Below are 21,721 nucleotides of genomic sequence, written 5' to 3'. Positions count from 1 at the left end.
CTTAAAACAAAATGAGACTAAGGGCGCACACCGGCCCAGAGGCAAGGACTAGAAGGCAGGAGAGGACAGGAAAGCTGGTAATAGGGAACCCAAGGTTGAGAAGGGAGAGTGTTGACATGTCGTGGGGTTGTTAACCAATGTCATAAAACAATATGTGTACTGTTTAATGAGAAACTATTTGTTCTGTAAACCTTCATCTACAGTACAATAAAAAATAAATAAAAAAAAGAAAAATGAAAGAGAATATATTTCTTTATGGAAATGAGAAATATTCTTGTCATATAACAAAAAACTATGTATGTGCGTCTTGGCTGAACAGTTCAAATTTAGCATCCATTATGACACAATCCTGCCTCTCCCTCATTAAGATCAGCTCTCTGGCATTTGTAGACTTTGCAGTTTTAGAACCCTGGTACTAATGAGATCATTCCCTGTTCTAAAAGAAGGCATTATCCCCTCACTAGTGTATAAGCAGGGCCCTGGTGGCACAGCGGTTAAACGCTTGGCTGCTAACCGAGAGATTGGTGGTTCAAACCCACCAGCAGCTGAAGTGGAGAAAGATTTGGCAATCTGCTTCCCCGAAGGTTACAGCCTTGGAAACACTATGGGGCAGTTCTACTCTGTCCTACAGGGTCATTAAGAGTTGGAATGGCCCCAACAGCAATGGGTTTTTGAGTGTATAAACACCATGAGACAATAGCGTCTTTTACCTAACACTCTGTAAAGTGCACAGCGACCACGACCACAGGATGTACCTGCAGGGAGACCTGCACAGGTACAGCTTATAGAACAATGAGGTTAGCCTGACGAGGAATGCAACTAGCTCTGAATCATCAGTGTAAGTCCCTTTGCAATATAAAGCGTATTAGACCAAGGGCTTCTCAACCTCAGCGCTACTGACTTTCTGGGCAAGAAAATTCTTTGTGTCTGTTGACCCTTTGTGCTCCCATTCCCTTCACCACTCTTCTAGAACACCTGGCCTTTCGACATTCTGTGGAAGGGGTGAGGGCAGGGGGCGGTGGCGGGGGCAGGGGAGAACTGCCGCCAAGTGGCTGGAAGCAGAAGGCTTCGAGGTAGTGGAGGGGTGAACACAGAGTGAAGGGGGACAGGAAAACATGGCAAGAGGTATCTGTGGAGAAGGGAAGGGGGCAGGGTGGAGACCACTCAGAAAGCTCATTCTGGGAGTCTCCAGGAGAACCCAGAAAATTCCCTGAAGCACCAGCGCCGAGGAGCTGAGATGAGGGCCATACCAAGGACAGCGCATGAAGGTCAGCAGTCAGGAGGATCTGGAGACTGGGAAGGTGCAGATACCTTGTGGGCACTGGGGAAGTGGGGACACACGGAAGATGGGGCACAGAAGCCAGGCCAGTGAGGATGGTGGAGTGGAGAACAGCTGGACCTCAGGCTGAATGCACCTGAGTGCTGAGAGATGAGAAAAAGCCTTAAGCTTGGCCGTGGAAAGTATTCATGGAGAGATGTAAGGTGGTAGATGTGAACTGGTAGTGCCACCAATCTTTTCCAAGCCTGCAGGCAGCCACCTTCATTTGACCACAATGCTGTGGACTTGTTTCATAGCTATTGGGAGGAACGGCAACGGATGCTTTAGGATGAGGGTTGGGCACTCAGTGAAATCTCTGAGGGGCAGGCCTTTGACAAGATAGATACCGAATCTCAGGAAAGAAGAGTCAGCTCATGCTTTTGTCTGACCCTGGACTTGGTTTGGAAACCACCCCTATTCCTTACTTTGTTTCCATTCCTGGCTGCTGAGAGACACTCTCAGTAAACCTTTCGAACAGCAAATGTGTTCTGCATTTAAGGAAATACTTGTATTGTTTTCTGGGGTGGTGCTGTCTCTTAACAGTATATGGGTGGCAGTGCCTATCTGCAATCCCAGCCTTACACAACCATGCCACAATTACATAAACACTGTATGTAGAAAAATCTGTGATTTTCTCAAGTATTACATTTTAAGGGGATGGCTGCAATACTCAGTCGTTTATTGGATGGGCTGATCATATATGTGCTTCAATTAAACAAATTCAATCAGAGGGGAAAAGTGGAGACAGGTGAGGCGGAGAGAGAGACAGGTAGGGGTAGGGGGAGAGGGAGAGAATGAATAGAGGAGGGAGGGAGGAAGAGAGAGAGAGAGAAATAGATGGAGGAGAAGTAGGGGGAGAAAGAGCGAGAAGGAGATGAAGAAGGGAAGGGGGAGGAAGGAGAGAAAGAAATTTGAACAGTGGATCATCTCATATTCAAGTTTATGGTTGAGAGTGATTGTGCAATGGGATTCATAAATCTTCCCATTTTTCCTTTTTTGGTTTCCTTTCCAGCCTGCCTCTCACTAAACTGAGTTGATTTTAGGGTTTAAGGGTACCTGCTTCCCATGAAACGTTCTTTTTTTCCTGGGCTGACTTTGGAACCTCCCCTTCCCCAACTTTGCTGTATAGGGACCCTTCTCTAACTTTAAAAGAGGCCAAAGCAATTCTAATTAGAGATGGTATTTCTTTGGGGCTTAACTCTTCTTTTTAATCCAGTGCTCTTGATGTGGGTCACTCCAACCATCCCCCAACTTACCATTTAATTTTCATTTCTAATGTCTACACAGTTATTCACATGGAGTCCACAGAGGTACAGAATACGAGGAAAAAAGACTTCAGATTGTGTCCCCAAGACAGAGGGACAATGGAAGCAGATTCAGAGTTTCATGTGGAGTTTCTGCTTCAGTTATTAACTTATCCTTCTGCAAAGCTGAAAATGTGGCTGCAGAGAACATGTGCAATCAAAAACAAAATGCAACAGGAAAACATACCCCATCTTCTTGATCCTTGATAACCGATTCTAATGCAAGGGCTATAGTAGCTTTTGAATATGGAACTCCATAAACTAAGATGGCATGTAGAATGTCAAGGAAAGAATCCTGTGGAGGAGAATCTCACAGGACAGACGTGTCAGGGAAGGATTCGGTTTAAACAGAGAAGAAGCTGACTGCCTTCAGAGCAGCCAGATGCAGCAGGCTGTTCAGGGACTTTGGAATGTAATTGGAATTTCTGGTGGGAACAGCCAGCCAAAAAGGAAAAAAAAAAAAAAGGATGTCAACTTTGAACTACGCCTAAATCACTGCCACCAAAAAGAAGGCCCCTACTGCCAATCCCCGTCGGTCTCCCTCCTGAGTGGTCCCCTTGGGAAAAGTATGTTCTGAGAACTGGCAACCAGCGCTGGTTTTTAACATAACATACAAGCTGTGTTACTTCAAAGCCTAACAATAAGGAACTCATATCATCTGAGGGATTGCTAGGGTTCTTTTTATTTGTCCCTAAGTTTTAAAAATTAAAAATTTGTTTTCTCATGTTCTGCATGAAAAATACTGCTAACTAAAAGGTTGGCAGTTGGAATCCACCAGGTGCTCCTTGGAAACCGTATGGGGCAGTTCTACTCTGTCCTATAGGGTTGCTATGAGTCGGAAATCAACTTGATGGCAACACGTTTGGTTTTGGTTTATGTGAAAAATAAGACAGGCACAATATTCTGCAGTTCAGCTCTCCTGAATGTGGAAATTATACTGATTCCTTCTCCCTACCCCCAGGTCGCGAAGTTTTATTTTAAATGTGATTCAAAGGGCTGCATTCTGACTCCTCCTGAGTTCATGTTCTTAAGGTTTCAGGAGCTGAATAATATTTTTCTTCCCTCCTTGGCTTCAAAAGTAAAAATATAGAAAAAAAACACAAAGAAAACTAAGAGTCATTCCTCAGTCTTCCAATTAAGACAACCATTCTTAACACTGGGCCGTGGAGCCTCCCTGAATTTCATCTATGTATACCTACACGTACACTTTTTAATTTTTTTTCTCAGATTAGGATCCTTCTCTACATACTAGAAAACTCTGAATAAAGGCTAGAGAATAAGCCCTGGTTAAAAAACAAAGCAAGAAAAGTTAAGCCAGCTGCATTATTGAAGAGTTCAGAGAGCTGTAGCCAACAGCAACAAATACAGATGAAGCAATTATGGATTTGATGAAAATAGATAAGAAAACCCAATTGGAATAATGAGGCCTGCCCCACTGAACACCTGCTTATAGTCTTAATTGTATCTTAATGAGATGCTACAAAAGTCTTCCAACAACGACAAAAATCAATACTGGATCAATATGGATAGACATGTTGGGTACGACCTTTTGTCCTACGAGACAGTTAACAGCTGGGTTTAGTTTTACTGGGATTTACTTAAAGACCTACAATGGTAAATAAAGGCACTTTTAAGAATATTTGCCTGCTTTGATTTAGTGAGTTTGGCAGGTGGCAGTGGCCCTTCCATGACATATGGCTTTCAGAAATTACATCAATATATGCATACAATGTGTCTGTCCCTCTGGTTCATGCACCAAACTAATTAGTAAAGAATCCCTGGGTTAACATTTTAGAAGCAAATGTTCCCTGGTGCTGGTGGAAGAAAATATAGTGAAAAGGCAAAAGGGAAAAGAGTTAAAAGAGCTTGAAAAGTTTGGCAGGGAATTTCTAAGAATAGCGGAACGCCCGGGTAGAGAGACAGACACCAATATTTCCTTGTGATCCTACAACATATCCAGGCATGTTGAATGAGGCATTGCTAATGTCTTCTTTACAAAGATAAGTTACTTAGAATAGTAAATAAAATAGCACACCCTGGATCCATCTCAAATATTCCCATCAGGAGACTTATACAATGTGCCCCTTGTAATAAACAGGAAATTTGGATACCCTTCAGAAGGATGTGAAACGAAATGGAAATACAGATCAATGATTCTGAGTATGTTTTATGCTGCGCTCACCTCGGTATTTCATATTTGGTAGCTATAGAATAGCTTAGAAAATATGAACAGTGTATAGGGTAAAAACTAAATATGGATTTTAGGTTGGGTTTGCTTTTTTGATTTCGTTTATTTGTCTTCTTAACAGGCTACTTTAAGTTCTACAGTCACATTAAGAAGAGCAAATGATAATTTTTATAGGAGCCACAATTAAATAATGCACACTATATTTTAAGATTAATTTCACAGAAGAAATCCAGGTTCTTGCAAATTATAGAAACTTATGCATTTGGTTCCCTATGCAATATCCTGTAGATTATATGCAGAAAAAAACCATGAGTTTCTGGCATATCTGCACTAGAATTTAAGCTGTTTTCAAAACTATTTCTATCTAGCAGTTCCTGCTAAGTTCCCTGAAGGCTACCTGTTTGCCTCTTTTATTTTATTTTTTGGTAATATAAGAAATGTTCTACTGATAGAAAATTAAACAGCATTGTAAATCCACAATGTCTGCTGGGATGAATGGATATTGCCCTTGTTTTAATACCGTATATTTTGAAAGTCATTTCATTTGCTTTGATATAGAGCTCATTCGACAATTCCATTCATGTTACACTTTAGGGACAGAATGGCAAAGTAAGGTATATGTACCAGTTTCTTTTTGAATTTCACACTCTTACAGCTTGGTAGGGTTACAAATAGACTCTTTATACTTTACATGGGTAAGTAAATATGTTAAAATTAACATTTATAAAACCCAAGGTATTAACATTATAAGACTACCAAAAGTCATTAAAATATTTTAGAGTTCACAAAAATAAACTTTTCATATGGAGGGACAAGAAAGAGTCTGATCTTTTTAATCTGAACCGGAACTAGGGAAAATTACCCCATTTCAAACCCAAACTAGGGAAAATTATCCCATTTCAAACACCACAACACATATCCACCAAGAGGAAATCTTATACATATTTTCTTTAACGAAAGAAACGACAGCATTCACTTTGGGCTATATCTATATGCACACACTTGCAAAATAGAGTCTAGATAACCAACTCAGTCCAGCTTTCAGATGTGAAGGGAAAAAGTGCTTGGAAATCTTTCTTGTTCACGGAACCCTTCAATCACCTAGCAACCTCTCACTTCTGTTTTTAATTTCGAACGTTCAGCTTTCAAATTCAAAGATTTGACGAAGCTGATGCAAACTGTCACTTCAAAACGAAACGGAAACGAACACTGAGACTTTTCACAAATTTGAGTAAAATGGTCCCTACCTTTTTTTGGAGCGTAGGATGACGGCTGTGCTTGAGAAAAAGTAGGCTTTTCTTCAGTGAAATATTCAGGTTGGCTGTATTGATTCAGGGCCATGTCCAAGTCAGAGTCCTTGCTTTTAAACATGTTTCCAGGGTAACTACAGGTATAAGGCTGATTCACTGCCCAGGCCTGTTCCATATATATGTTGTTACTGGGCACAGCCTGAGCATCGCAACTACTGTAAGCCGGACTGTCTTCAAAACACGCGTAATAATCAGTGGACTGCATGTAGCAATTGCTGCCGGCAGCTGGGTGCACTTCATATATTTCTTGCATACAGTAGTTCATTTTGTTACCCTGGTTCAGTTTCTACTTTACATATACACACACTCCACACGTGCATTCACCGGCCCCATACACCCCGAGAGCTGGGCATATACGCTGAGAAGCTTACATACATACACATGGAATGAGAAGCAAGATGAATAACCACCACCAATACAGCCACACAGCCTGCTTTGGAATAGCACCTGATGTGCTACAATCCTATTTAGGCTGAGGTGTCTTTTGAGCTCTTCCGCCATTCAAACATATTAGAAAGCAGATTTATGACTATCGAAGGTCTTAAGCTGTGACTGCAGCTAATTCCTGGGGAAGATGGAAGGGCAGGTAGAAATGACCTCTACTGAGCTAAAGTAGAGACAGTGAGAATGCTCCTGTTAGTCTGACCTCGGAGAGATTCATTTTATACGCTGTTTTTAACCCCTTTCAACATGATTAGAAAATGATCACTCAGCCGAGTGCCCTGTTATGTCACTTTGGTTGACAACTTAAGCATGAAGCATTATAAAGACATCTTAGAGAATATCCGTGGATATACAGAAAATCCTAAAATCAATAATCTAGTTTATTAGTATGAGCCAGAGAAAATCTGGTAGTAACGAACCTGATGTCTGACTCCAAAACATTAATCTAGTTGTACAAACGTTAGTGGTTAAATCTGTTGTTGAACGTTACTGATTGGCTTTAAGAGTTGCGGCCAACCAGCTTCCATGACGCACAAGTGGCGCTGGTTTTTAAAACACACCGGTGGGAGCCATGCTTGAAAATGCCGCTGGAGTCTATGAGCGATTTCTCTTCTGTTCCTTACAACTGATAATTTCCTAAATCATTAGCATTAATCCACACGAGAGCTAAAGCTTAAATTACTTCCCTCAATTCTGTCTTTATGTTTTGTTTCTAAGTGTATGAGGGAGACAGCATGGCCAATTCCCCTATACGAAAGAATCTTTCGACTGTACTTAACAGCACTCTTACCAATACTATCTGGAAAACTGTGTACACTTATTGCTTTATTCCCATTCAGATCTGCTTCTGAGATTATTTTCTAGCTTTAATATGATTTAAGTACTATTTACGTCCTCGGCATTTAAAGATAGGGAGCCCAAAGGGAAACATATTTTCTATAAGAGTCTGCATATCTTTTAATCAAGAAGTTCCTAACAAATATAAAATTTAGATTGCAAATGCTTGCAAAGATGACTAATGCTATTTTCTCCATGTGGATGGATGGTGGCGAGTATGTGTACGCGTATGCTCATGTACATGTATGCATCCCAGATCATGGCGCAGTAAGGGAGACAGTTGCTTTCTTTTAAGCCAGGGGTTCTTTCCCTTTGCTCTGGAGACTCAGTGTGCACGGCTGGGCCTCAGTCAGTGACATTTACAGTTGGGTTCCTGCTCTCTATGAGTGTGTGATCTTATTGGTACTTCTCTCTTAAAGGCTCACAAACAATGTGAGATTGTAATATTCAAAGTGAGACCACTCTGGATGCATAAAACACAAACCAAAGCCGTTGCCGTCCAGTCGATTCTGACTCATAGCAATCCTATAGGTCTGCCCCATAGGGTTTCTAAGGAGTGGCTGGTGAATGAGAACTGCTAAGCTTTTGGTTAGCGGCCGAGCTCTTAACCACTGCATCACCAGGGCTCCACATAGCTCCAGTCAGTTGCGATTGCAACATTCAAGGGCAGAGAAAGGAGGTAAACACTGATGGAGTGTCTGTCAGATACAAAGCAGGGAGGTAGTGCCTTTAGAGATGGTCGTCCAAAAAAGCAAGCATGGTTTCTGCCACTCTGCAAAGTCAAATTATAGTGCAAGTGAGTCCTTAACTGCTGAGGAGTTTTAAAATGTGGTAAATCGCTAAGGATTTTATAAACCAGTTGCTGTCAAATCCATTTTCTGACTCATGGAAACCCCATGTGTGTCAGAGCAGAACTGTGCTCCACAGAGTTTTCAATGGTTGATTTTTCAAAAGTAGATTGCCAGGCCTTTCTTCTGAGATGCCTCTGGGTGGACTTGATTCTCCAACCTTTTGGTTAACAGAGGATTTTATAAATGTGGTATAAATGAGGATTTTATAAATGTGGCTCCTTTACCACATTGGTGCCATCGACTCCAAGGAAGAATGTGAGGAATGAGTGGGAAAAAGCAAAAGATGAGACAAAATGAGGGAAGAAACCTAGGCTGATCCATGAGGGTGTTTAGTAATAAAACTCCTTGTAAAACAGCAAGTGAACTATAAAAAAAGAAAAAAATTCTCCAGACTGATATATTTAAACCTGGAAAGTGAGTTGCAACATCCCAGAAAGACGAACGTTACCATAAGGAATCATGAGTACAGCTAACAATTTAATAGTGTTTTTACTTTCTGATTACTCTTAAAACAAATGAAAGATTTATCCGACACAAGTGTTGTCAGGAACACATATACATAACATTACAATTAACATTTTCTCCCTACTGAAAATGTCAAAACATTTCATTGGAAGCAATGACTGTTTTCTGAAAACCCCAGGCAAAAGGATCCAGGCCTTATGTTTTTTGTCTGATCTCATTTATTTATCTCGAATTTCCCAAAACTAATCTGAAAATTAACTTTTCAATAAAGCAGTTTTCTTTCCTGGCAAACACACATGTTCAAAGCCCTCTTTTTCTGGTTGAGAGCTGCATGTTGAATCCATCCAATTTTGCAATTTTGCCCAGTATATTTCCTGGCTCATTCTCTATTTCATTGAAGGCATGAATCCAAGCAATTTCTTGCTTTTTACCAGTAACAATATCAACTAAAGCCAGAGCCTCAACTTTCATTCCAAAGGAACACTTAACAACAATTTTCTGAAATCTCACAGTGTGTTTGAAAAATCAATGTCATCCTTCTCCCTCCTTCCCCCAAACTGGATATACATACGGCATTGTAAAAGAAAAGAATAACTCCTGAAAAACTTTCTCTCAATTTTGACTAACCATTTGGAAGAACCCTGGGAATTAACAGAATTTTTCTTGAATTAAAAAAATCCTGAATTCCCTCAGCTATCTTGGAATAGGAGAATGTTTCAAAACATATTTAAAAGAACCCATTTCCTCACGTTGTATTGTTTTGGAGAAAACGATACAAAAGTTTTTGAAATACTCTCAGTGGGAATACTCTTTAACTAACTAACTAACCCACTGCTGTCGAGTCAATTCCGACTAACGGCGACCTCATGTGTTACAGAGTAGATGTGCTCCACAGTGTTTTCTCAGCTGTAATCGTTATGGAATGGAGCCCTCATGCCACAATGGTTAAGCACTTGGTGGCCAACAAAAAGGTCAGAGGTTAGAAACCATCAACCACTCCATAGGTGAAAACGCCTGGCAAAGTTTAATACCGTAAGGATTAAACCAAGAAAAATAAAACAAAACCCATTGCCATCATGTCGATTCCGACTCATAGCGACCCTATAGGATAGAATAGAATTGCCCTATAGAGTTTCCAAGGAACGCCTAGTGGATTCGAACTGCCAACCTTTTGGTTAATCTTTACAAAAGTAGACTGCCACATCTTTCTCTTGTGGAGTGGCTGATGGTTTTGAACCACTGACCTTTTGGTTAGCAGCCAAGCACTTAACCACTGTGCCACCAGGGTTCCTCCATAAAGATTACAGCCTAGGAAATCCTATGGGGCAGTTCTACCCTGTCATACAGGGTTGCTGAGAGTTAGAATTGACTTAATGGCACATAACAATCTTTATGGAACAACCTTATGGAAGCAGATCACCAGGCCTTTCTTCTGTGTTGTTGCTGGGTGAGTTTGAATCGCCAGTCTTTAGGTTAGTAGCTGAGTGTAAACCATTTGCACCACGCAGGGACCTGGGAAATATTGTTTATTTGTAATAAATGCATGAGACTTTCATTACCGTTAACTGAAAATGGAGTTGAACACTCACATTGGAATATTGAAATATGTCCCCTCACACCTGATAGAAGCAATCACATCCTGTCACCTGTGATTGATCTTACATGTTTCTTTGCAAAGTCAATACAGCAATTTAAACATATTACATGTCACAGAATGAGGTGAACCTTCAGTAGAGTTTTCTTACTTCCCTGATTGATTGCTCTAATTTAGTTACTTAAAGAGAAGCTTAAGTGTTATCTGACCCATAGTGCATCAAACTGCCTTAAAAACACTCAGGAGGGCTTTAATAATTCTTATTCCAAACCAAACCCACTGCTGTTGAGTTGATTCCGACTCATATGCCCCTACAGGACAGAGGAGAACTGCCCCCATAGGATTTCCAAGGCTGTAATCTTTACAGAAGCAGACTGCCACATCTTTCTCCCGTGGAGCAGCTGGTGGTTTGGACCACTGACCTTTTGGTTAGCAGCTGAGAGCTTAACCACTTCACCACCAGGGCTCCTCAGAAATGTCTTAGGGGGAGTGTTATCAACTATTCTTGCAAAAGGCACGTGAAGAAAGATATTTGATAAACGTTAAGGTGACTGGCCACAGACTTCCAGCTTCTACTCTAATGATTGTTGACTTCTTCTTTAGTAATAAGCCCATTGCTGTTGAGTCAATTCTGACTCATAGCAACCCTACAGGACAGAGTAGAACTCCCCCATAGGGTTTCCCAGGAGCTCCCGGTGGATTCCAACTGCCAACCGTTTTGGTTAGTGTCATGGATTGAACTGTGTCTCCCAAAAATATCTGTCAACTTGGCTAGGTCATAATTCCCAGTATTGTGTGATTGTCTACCATTTTGTCCTCTGATGTGATTTCCCTATGTGTTGTAAATCTTATCACTATGGTGTAATAAGATGGATTAGTGGCAGTTATATTGATGAGATCCACAAGCTTAGATAGTGTCCTAAGCCAGTCTCTTTTGAGATATAAAAGAGAGAAGTGAGCAAAGGGACATGGGGACCTCATACCACCAAGAAAGCAGAGCCAGGAGAAGAGCGTGTCCTTTGGACCTGAGGTTCCTGTGCTGAGATGCTCCCAGACCAAGGCAAGACTGATGCATCACAAGGACCTTCCTCCAGAGCCAACACAGAGAGAAAGCCTTCCCCTGGAGCCCATGTCCTGAATTCAGACTTGTAGCCTACTAGACTGAGAGAAAATAAATTTCTCTTTGTTAAAGCCATCCACTTGTGGTATTTCTATTATAGCAGCACTAGATAACTAAGACAGTTATAGCAACAGAACTCTTAACCACTGTGCCACCAGGGCTCCTCTTTAGTAATAGAACCTCTAAATTTTACTTGGGTACATGGCCCCTGAAAAAAACTGTTTCTCCCAGTCCCCTTGTACCCAGACCTGTCTGTATGACTAACTTCTGGCCAATGAGATGGAAGAAGTGCTATCAGGCAGTTTCTAGGAAACTTAAAGGACAACTTAAAATTCAACCAGTACATGCCATTTGCTTTGTCTCCTTTTTTCTTGGTCCGTGAGGATGAGGGCCATACACCAGGGATGGCGGCAAAATGAGCTGAAAGGAGTCTGGGTGTCTAGAAGTGTCTGGAAATCCACAGAACTTCTAAGCTGCCAACTAGCCCTGACTGCCAACTTCTGGACTTCTTTTCTCAAGAGAGAGAAATAAACTTCTTATTTAGGTCACAGTTTTCTCATTGGTAAAATAGATAGATTTAACACTACCTACCTCATAGGTTGTTGTGAAGATGAGATGAATTAATATAATAAGTAAAACACTTATAACAATGACTGACAGGAAGATAATTATGTATATATAACAATAATTATTGAAATGCCTTAGAGCCTCTCTTGGCCTACTTTCTTTTTCCAGTCTACATTTTCTCTCTAGGTTAGGGGTCAGCAAACTGAGGTCTATGAGTCAGATGTGGCCCACCACCTGTTTTTGTAAATAAAGTTTTATTGGAATGCAGTCACATTTATTTGTTTACCCATTGTCCTTGGCTGCTTTTGTGCTACACCAGAAGAGTTGATTAGTTGTGACAGAGATCTTATGGCCTGCTGAAAATATTCTACTATCTCGCATGATACAGAAAAAGCTTTCCAACCCTTGTTCTAGGAGATCTCATCCTTTCTTAAGGTTTTCAGCGACAATTATGATGATGACATCCAAATGTATATCTCTATCCCAGCTGTGTCCTCTGAAACCAGAATCTTACATCCAACTGGTGACTTGACATCTTCATTTGCATAAGCAGTAGCCATCTTCAACTCAATTCTATCTGAAATCTGTTCCTCCCACAGTCTTCTATCTCAGTACCACCATCCACCTGGGGGCATAAGCCAAAACCTTGGAGCCCTCCTTAACTCCTCTCTTTTCCTCACTACCTATGTCAGTCCATTAGCAACTTTGTTGGTTCTTTCTCCAAAATACATATTTAATCCAACCACTTCTCTCTATCTCTGCTATCACTCGAGCCCAAACTGCCATCAATCTCTTACCTGAACTCCCCAAATGGCCTCCTAATTGGTCTTGGTCCACTTTAATTCTTTCTTGATAAAGCAGTCAAAGAGTGATGCTTTAAAAATGCAATTCAGATCACATCACTACCCTGCTTAAAACCTTCAGTGGCTTCACTGCATTTAGAATAAAACACAAACTCTATGACAAGCTGGCCCTTCCCTACCTCATGTCAAACTTCACCTTCTTCTCTTACACTTCACTCCAGTCAAAAGGGTGTCCTTGTTGTTTCTGAATACCCCAACCTCTTGCCTGGACATGGCACATGTTCTTCTCTCTGTCTGAAATGCCCATACCCTCAGCTCTTCACAAGGCAGGGCCCTTCTCATCCTTCAGAACTTAACTTACATGTCACTTTTTCTGGGTTTCAGGAGTCCCTTGATTCCATTTTAAGCCTGAAGGTGCCTGACACTCATGACTTATACAATGATGGTTGCCTCTCTGAGAAAAAAAGATGGAAAAAATTATAACTATTGACTATTGTCTCAAGTAAGTTGCACCAAGACCTGTGTGCATTTTTTTAAAAAAAGATAGAATTTTATATATTGCAATAAATGGAATAGCTAAGGCTTGCAAAGTTCTTGTGAAACATCTATCGGTCTAAAATTGAGCCAATTTACTCTTTTATATGTTTGCTACTGAAGAACAGAGATAGATCAGCTTAAAAAACCTACCTCAATTGAGGTTATGGAATTATGAATGGGTATCATCCCTGCCAATCATCTCTGTTCCAAGAGAAGCTATAAAAAGAGTCAAAATATCTCCTGCCCATTTCCTTAAATGAAAGACAGATTACTTTATAAATGTAAAGGTGTGGGGGTCCAGATCTCACCATGTGAGTGCTCAAAGAATACGTGAATGTTCTATAGTATATATTTTGGGAAACTAAAGGGACTCAACAACACCTAACAACAACAACAGCGAAGGGATGGCGGAATAACTCTGAGCACGCTCTCCTGGTCTTTTAACATCTATAATCTTCTGACTCATTGCTTTTTCAAAAAGACTTGAAATTAGTCTGATTCCAGAGATGTGAGCAGGGGCAAGTGCCTCGTACTTTGAGAATACTCTACCTTGAAGTAGCCCTCCCCACTCACTTCTTCCCAAACACATACGGGGAATTTATGGTGATGGAGGCCTGATGGTGCAGTGATTCAGAGCTTGGCTGCTAACCAAAATGTCAGCAGTTCGAATCCACCAGCCGCTCCTTGGAAACCCTATGGGGCAGTTCTACCCTATTCTATAGGGCTGCTATGAGTTGGAATCAACTCGATGGCAACAGGTTTGGTTTTTGGTTGAGACCTCTCTTAGGCTCCCTCCGGGATCCTAGGATATTACAGCTGGAACTTCTGAGCTGTATATTCCATGTGTATTTTATTTTATTTATGAGGAAACTGGGAAACTGAGTCTTAGAGAGATAAAGTGATTTTTAATTGTCACATAGTTGGTGGTAGGAGTGAGACCAGAACCCACTTCTGCTTTGACTGTCTCAGTCTTCCTGTTCCAGGCTGGGCCTTTAGTTTCCCAATTGGCCCTAGTGTTTTAGGCTTACAAAATTGCCATAGAGGGAGGCGATTAAGGGGATTTGTCCCAGGCCCTGGCACTGACTCTCTCAGGACTTCTGCCAAATTTTAAATAAAACCTTGGGTTGCCAGGATCATGCCAAACTCTAACCATTTTAAAACCTTCCACTTCCTCAGTCCTAGGTGTGTTAATGGGCACAAATCACCCTCCCCTCTGTGGCTGCAATTGTGCAATTCTTATTAAATGAACACAATGGCCACTGGTTAATATTCAGATGGTGTTCCCAAAGTGGTCCAATAATACTTGTCCCGAGAGATGCTTTGAAAAAAAAAATAAAAAGAGGTTCTATGGTCAAGAGTTTGGGAAATAACATTACATATACTGCTCTTGGAGATTCACACAAGAAGACTGTTGAACTCTGTAAGTCTTTGTACAACTCAGCATTTCACAAACAGGTTTGATCATAGAACCCTGTGTATCTTGTAACATCTGTTACAAATGTTCCATGAAACAGACTTTGAGAAACACAGTACTGTGCTCTGCTGAATATATGCTGCAGCTATGCCCCTTTGCAAAGATGTCACCTTGAAGACCAAGGTGTGCCTGACCCAAGCCATGGTGTTTTCAATCATCTCATATGCATGTGAAAGCTGGATGATGAATAAGGAAGACTGAAGAAGAATTCACACCTTTGAATTGTGGTATTGGTGAAGAATATTGAATGTACCATGGACTGCCAAAAGAATGAACAAATCTGTCTTGGAAGAAGTCCGACCAGAACGCTCCTTAGAAGCAAGGATGGCAAGACTATGTCTCACACACTTTGGACATGTTATTAGGAGGGATCAGTCCCTGGAGAAGCACATCATGCTTGGTACAGTAGAGGGTCAGTGAAAAAGAGGAAGACCCTCAACAAGATGGATTGACATAGTGGCTGCAACAATGAGCTCAAGCATAACAATGATTGTGAAGATGGTGCAGGACTGGGCAGTGTTTCGTTCTGTTGTACGTGGGTTCGCTACGAGTCGGAACCAACTTGATGGCACCTAACAACAACAAGGCCCTTTGCCAGGATATATCACCTGGAAAATGGTGTAATTCCAGATGACATGCTAAGAACAGAGAAGAGGAGCCTGGGAAGCTGTTGAGAGGGAATGTCTTTTGTTTGGTCTTCACCAAGAAGGAAAGCTACTGGTCAGAAGACTGGACAGTCTCTTCCTCTGGAAGAAGCAGGCTGGACACATGGAAGTGCACAAGGAAGAACAAGACCAGGGCCTCTGGCTCTGGGGCTGAGTGTGTTCTGGTAAGAATGTAAACCTCTACGTTCAAGGCTCTCCTCTTTTAAAACATCTTGTAGTCTCTGGATTTGTTTCTAATTTTTTTCTCCTTTAGTATTTAGTAAAAGCTTTTTGATAGTTCTGGCTTTCAAAAGGGTACCAAGGGGAGACTTTTGTTCACATCATCACCAAGCAGAATTTACTTTTACTAAAATGTGCTTGAAAAAGTGGCAATGTGTTTTACTAGCATAAAGGAAATGGATTATGGTCTAGTGCTACAGAATGAGAACATTCAAGTGGGAACAGGATACTCTTGGGGCCCAGGCTAGTGGAAGCAGCTGCAATAATTGAATTGAGAGATTTCCAAGGGGAAGGAAGCTTTCATCAAGGCAGTTCTGGTGGCCACCTCAACCTGGATAACTCTCTGTCCAGGTCTAAGGTTTGGAGGTTGTATGTTTTATTTCATTAAGGTGGGAGGGGTGCTCTAGCATGTTTATGCAAAAGATACTACAAGCCCAGTTCTGATGGTCTTTCAATAGGTGAAAAATGTCAATTTATAGAATGAATGGGTTAAAGAAAAAACCTTTGTCATTCCACAAAGATTACTGAATAGACTCCAAAATCCTTAGGTCAGTGGTTCTCAAGTGTGGTCCTTCGAATAGCAGAATTAGCATTACCTGGAACTTCTCAGAAATGCACATTCTTGAGCCCAACCCCATTCCAACTGGATCAGAAACTCTAGGGGCTGGCTATAGTTTGAGAACCACTGCTTTAGAGAAGGCTCAAGTTGTCCCATAAGCCGGTCTCTCAAATTTTCCAGCCTTGCAGCCTGCCACCTTGAACCCTGGATTTTCACAGCTCCTTTCAGCCTCCTGACCCTGGCAGGTTATTTGCTGGGTCCTTGATCTGAAACTTTTTAGGCCTAATTACCAGTTACCAGTTAACCAGTTGCCACTGAGTTGATTCTGACTCATGGCAACCCCATGTGTGTCGGAATTGAACTATGCTCCATAAGGTTTTCAATGGCTGGTTTTATAGCCATTTAGTTGCCCTTATGTCATTTTTTTTTTTTTGTGGTAAATATACAACAAAACATATGGCATTTCAACATTCTTCACGTGTACAATTCAATGACATTAATTATGTTTATTATGTTGTTCAACCATCACCATCACCATTATCCATTTTATTATGCCATTTATAGCTCACACTGGGGCCTGGCATATTGTAGGGCTAGGGTGACTTGATGCGCAGTGGTTCTTCATGATTTGTCAATTGTCCTCCTTGAGGGGTCCACAAACTTAACCATCTCAGACAAGGGAATTTATGCACTCAAAATATTATTACCCATCCTTGCTGAATATTTCGTCCATGAAATTCTCTCTTGCATATTGAGAAATAATATGTAGTCTGATTTCAGCCTCAAGTCAACATTTGTTCCATGTAAGTTTTCAAGTAATGGATTGTAGGGCCTGAAATTCCTGGGTACACTTGGTGCTGTTTCAAGGCCTCCCTTCCATAGTATTTCCAATGAATGGAAGAGTGTTGGTGAATGGCTGGAGTTCTAGCACAGTGTATTGCATATAAGAGGTTCCAAGGATGAAGATTAAGGGTTTTATTCTGAATGATACTTCCAAGGCCAAAGGCAAATCATGAAGTCCCCTCACGCTTTGAAAGGATGAGTTAGCATTAAAAAAAGAGCTCAGGATCCAGACCAAAAAAAAAAATGTACATACACAAAAGAGAATACCGAATAGCATTCTTAATGCTGTGGATTGAAAGAAAAGTGAGGCTTTTGAAACATATTTCAGACCAGTGTTAACCTCACTGAGTTCTTGTCTCTTCTAAGCCAAGAATGGAATGTCTACTCTTGTTCATGAATGAACATTTGATTCAAAAAGCAAACCTTTAATGACTCTAATATAGCCTGCTGTGGCTTGGGCATTACAGACTACAAAATGTACAATAAAATTCCTTTTTTGTGTGTGTAACTTTAATTAGTTGTTGGTGTTGTTAGGTGCCATCAAGTTGATTTTTGACTCATAGTGACCCAATGTGACAGAGTAGACCTGCCCCATAGGGTTTTCTAGGCTGCAATCTTTACGAGAGCAGGTCGTTAGGTCTTTTCTCCCGTGGAGCTGCTGGGTGAGTTTGACCCACCAGCCTTTCGGTTAGCAGCTGAGCGCTAAACCACTGAGCCACTGGCTAAATAATGATGATGAGGTCTACTGCACAATATCTTCATAACTGAACAAGACTGGTGGGGAAAGTATTTCCATTCATTTTACAGTGTGAAAACTGAGGTGCTAATTTTCTCACATCACAACAGTGACTACAGGAAGAAGTTAGCATCACAACTCATGCCCTTGAATTCCTATTCTAGAACTCACTTGTCTCACTTCAACACACTGCTTCTCTAACGAGATAGTTATTTTAATGCTTTGAAACTTCTGGGTGACTAATTCTTCAGCACAAATGCTAAGATCAGTGTGATAACCTATTTGTTTTTCCAAAGAGGTGCTTAATTTAATGCCACTTCATGTATTTATTTTGTTCAATATATTTTGTTTCCCATTATCTCTAGGAAAAAAAACATGCTCTTCAATATTTTATATTATGAATAAATATCATTTATAATTTGCGTGAATATCACATAACCACTTCTTCTTTGTATTTTTAAAATTTAATAACTTATAACAAATAGAGGAGCCCTGTTTGCACAGTGGTTAAGAGCTCAGCTGCTAATCAAAAGGCTGGCAGTTCAAATCCACCCACCACTCCTTGGAAACCCTACGGGGCAGTTCTACTCTGTCTTATAGGGTCGCCATAGGGTCACTATGAGTCAGAACTGACTCAACGGCAGTGGGCTTTTGGTATAACAAGTAAATACACTTCCCCTTAGTTTAATGTGTTAAGGTTATTATTTTATTGTAATTCACACTGATGGACTTGATTTGAAAAGGCGGGTGGTTGGCTGAGTGGAATGGTTTTGGTATTTAACAGCTATAGTATACTTTTTTTAAATGCCAGAAAAACATATCAAGGATTAATTTTAAAACAAATTTCCCTAATATAGGAATAATGAATGAGCGAATAAGTCATCTTCATTTACTTTGCTTTTTCACCTTTGAGAACAACTACTGCAAATAGTAGATTCTGCCGCAATTGATACAGTTCTCAAAAGACGTACAATTTGTTCACAAAAGGTTCCACTCCTACACTTAAAGTGGAAATTGTTATGAAGAATAATCAAAGGTAAAAAGTTCAAACAAAGTACTAATACATGCTACAACATGGATGAACCTCAAAAACAATATGCTAAGTGAAATGTACTAGTCGTAAAAGACCACATATTATATGATACCATTTTTGTGAAATGTCCAGAAAAGGCAAATCAACAGAGACAGGAAGTAGAAAGTGGTTGCCTAGGGCTGGATACAGGAATGGGAAGTCATTGCAAACTGGCTCAAAAAGCTCCTTTTTGGGGTGATGGCAATGTTCTAAAATAAGATTGTGGTGATGGTTGCACAACTCAGTAAATATATAACGGCTGAACTGTACACTTAAAACAGGGATATTTTATGGTATGCAAATGATACTTCAGTGAAGCTTTACAAATATAGATGTGGGAATATAAATAGCTTGAGCTAATTAAGACTGATTATCATAAAAAATTAAAAGTTCGCACCATTTATGTATCAATTCTATGCATGTTATTTTCCCAGGTCCAATGAAGGATACATGATAAGAGGAAGACGTTGATCTAACTCCAAAATTTGCAACCCAACTAAGAAGACATACCAATAAGGGGAAGATAGTGTCCTATACACTTAATACTGTAAGGGTTAAATGAACATGGAGTAAATGAAATTATTATTTCTCAAACAATGTAGGTAAACTCTTCATTATCCTTCTCTAAGACAAATGCCGGCGGATAGAATTTTCATTGTTGTTTGGTCATCAACAGAGTTGCTGCTCATTTCACCACGTCTAGACTCCAAGCTCTTCCAACATGTCTGTCTGAAAATCCTGTGCAGGAGGAGGTGCTACGTCTCATTTAACTTTTTATTTTCAGCACACAATACAGTATTGGGCACATCAAATACGCTCAAATAAAGACATTTTTGGTATAAATCAAGATCCACCCACAATCTCCGGTGAATCAAACAGGCATGTTCAGAAGGCACAATGACATCAGGCAGAGCACGGAAAGTTCTTTAATAAAATTTTATGACCACATAAAGAAAGGAATGGTTCATTTGGATGGGGGATAGAGAAAGAATTCCAGAGGAAGTGATATTTGAACCGAGCCTTGAAGGATGAGTAGAATAGATTTGGGAAATAATTTTTGTTGGTACCCTGAGAAGCAAATCTGGAAATGCTGAACTGAAATTCTTCATTTTATTTCAAATGTCAAAATATTCTAGAAAGATATGCAGGTAACTATCAAGATTAACTTTAAGATATGGCCCCGATCTTAGCTGTTGTATAATTTAATAGAATTGGATTGTGGAAGAAAAACAATGCTCAAGTAAATGAGAAGAGAATAAAGTGACAGGTCTATATGTTATCCTCAGAGATGTCTTCAGTCTGTGGAGCATCTGCTTCCCATCCCTACTACAGAGAACGGTATCCCCCAGGTAAGCATCATCCTGTCATGCCAACCTTGAAAATGTCACACGTGACAGAGATACAAATAACTTCTACTCTTGAGACATTCATACTTAGAGCATTGAATGGGTGCTTAATAAGAGGACTTTTAGAAAATATACTTTCTTCCAACCCAGTGAGATAATGAAACAAGCTCATTAATAAAGATAGAGGCCTCTCACAGGAAGATGTAGATAGTCTAGAAGAGTCGGTAATTATTTTTTGAACAGCATACTTAAATTAAAACTTTTTATAGGGACAAATATGATGTGATACAACATTATTAGTTTATTATTTATGCCTAAAACACATAATCTGAATTTCATCATGAGGAAACATGGGTCAAACTCAAAACTGAGGGACAGTCTACACAATAATTGGCCTACATCCTTCAAAAATGTCAATGCTATGGACGACCAAGAAAGGCTGTGAAATTGTTCCAGGTTAAAGGAGACTAAAGAGATACGAAAATGAAATGCATAATCTTGGCCTGGATCCTGGAGCAGAAAAAAAGTTGTTATAAAGGACAATTAGTGAAATTTAAATAGTCTGTAGATTAGATAATAGCATGCATTAATGTTAAATATCTTGATTTGGATAATGGTACAATGATTTTCTAAGAGAATTTCCTTGATTTTTAGCAAAAGCTGAAGTATTTAGAGTTAAAGGGGTATAATGTCTACAACTTACTCTCAAACGGTTCTGAATAATAACAATAATATGTATATACACAGACACACAGTACTCACACGTAGAAAGAGAAAGCAAACATGGTAAAATATTAACAATCGGTGAATCCAAGTAAAGAGTATATGGGAGTTCTCTGAATTACTCTTGCAACCTTTTGGTAAATCTGAAATTACTTCAAAAAAAAAAAAAACCATGAAAGGAATTTAAAAGTCTGCTTTAGCAGATCTTCTGAGAAAACTTATACCTCACCCAAACTTGAGAACTTGGTGGTCTACCAATTTTGGTTTTCCAGTTCAACTCTTAAAAACAGAAATCAACTCAAATAGTAAGCATATCTGTAGTAAAACAATAAGTAAAATCAAATAGACTTCAATTTATCCAAGAAAAGTGTGTTATGCTGAGTTAAATAATTTCCTTATTTTTTTGGTGGTTGTCACCAGGCTTACATTCTTGGTATTGCAAAAAGCAAAACCAAACCAAACTTGTTGCCATCGAGTTGATTCCAACTCACAGTGACCCTATAAGAGAGTAGAACTGCCTCATAGGGTTTCCAAGGAGTGGCTGGTGGATTCGAACTGCCGACATTTTGGTTAGCAGCCGAGCTCTTAACCACCGCCTTTAAAAAAATCATAGAATGGGCATACATCTAAGGGCAGATAGAAGACTCAAATATATGATGATCACTTCAAAGGAAAGTTATGAATGAGCATATCATGTGTAAGAAGGGATGGATAACAAGAACGCACTATTCCCTGTGTCTGTTCAT

General features: G+C 40.1%; 1 protein-coding gene across 3 annotated transcripts in view; it reads right to left on the bottom strand.

Annotated features, from left to right (window-relative positions):
* Positions 1–21,721, bottom strand: part of THRB (thyroid hormone receptor beta) — a 422,642-nt gene that overhangs the window by 42,595 nt on the left and 358,326 nt on the right. The window contains exon 1 of one of the 3 annotated variants that reach the window (XM_023732258.1): positions 6,058–6,536. The exons of the other annotated variants lie outside the window; for them this stretch is intronic. Coding sequence (XP_023588026.1) covers positions 6,058–6,385 — 328 coding nt within the window. The 5' untranslated portion in view covers positions 6,386–6,536. Of the gene's footprint in view, positions 1–6,057; positions 6,537–21,721 lie in introns of those variants that run through there. 3 annotated transcript variants of the gene reach the window in all.

Source organism: Trichechus manatus, unplaced genomic scaffold (genome assembly GCF_000243295.1).
Source record: "Trichechus manatus latirostris isolate Lorelei unplaced genomic scaffold, TriManLat1.0 scaffold00049, whole genome shotgun sequence".
Taxonomy (NCBI): domain Eukaryota; kingdom Metazoa; phylum Chordata; class Mammalia; order Sirenia; family Trichechidae; genus Trichechus; species Trichechus manatus.
Note: the sequence above shows the minus strand (reverse complement) of the source record. Positions and strands in the feature narration are given on the sequence as shown.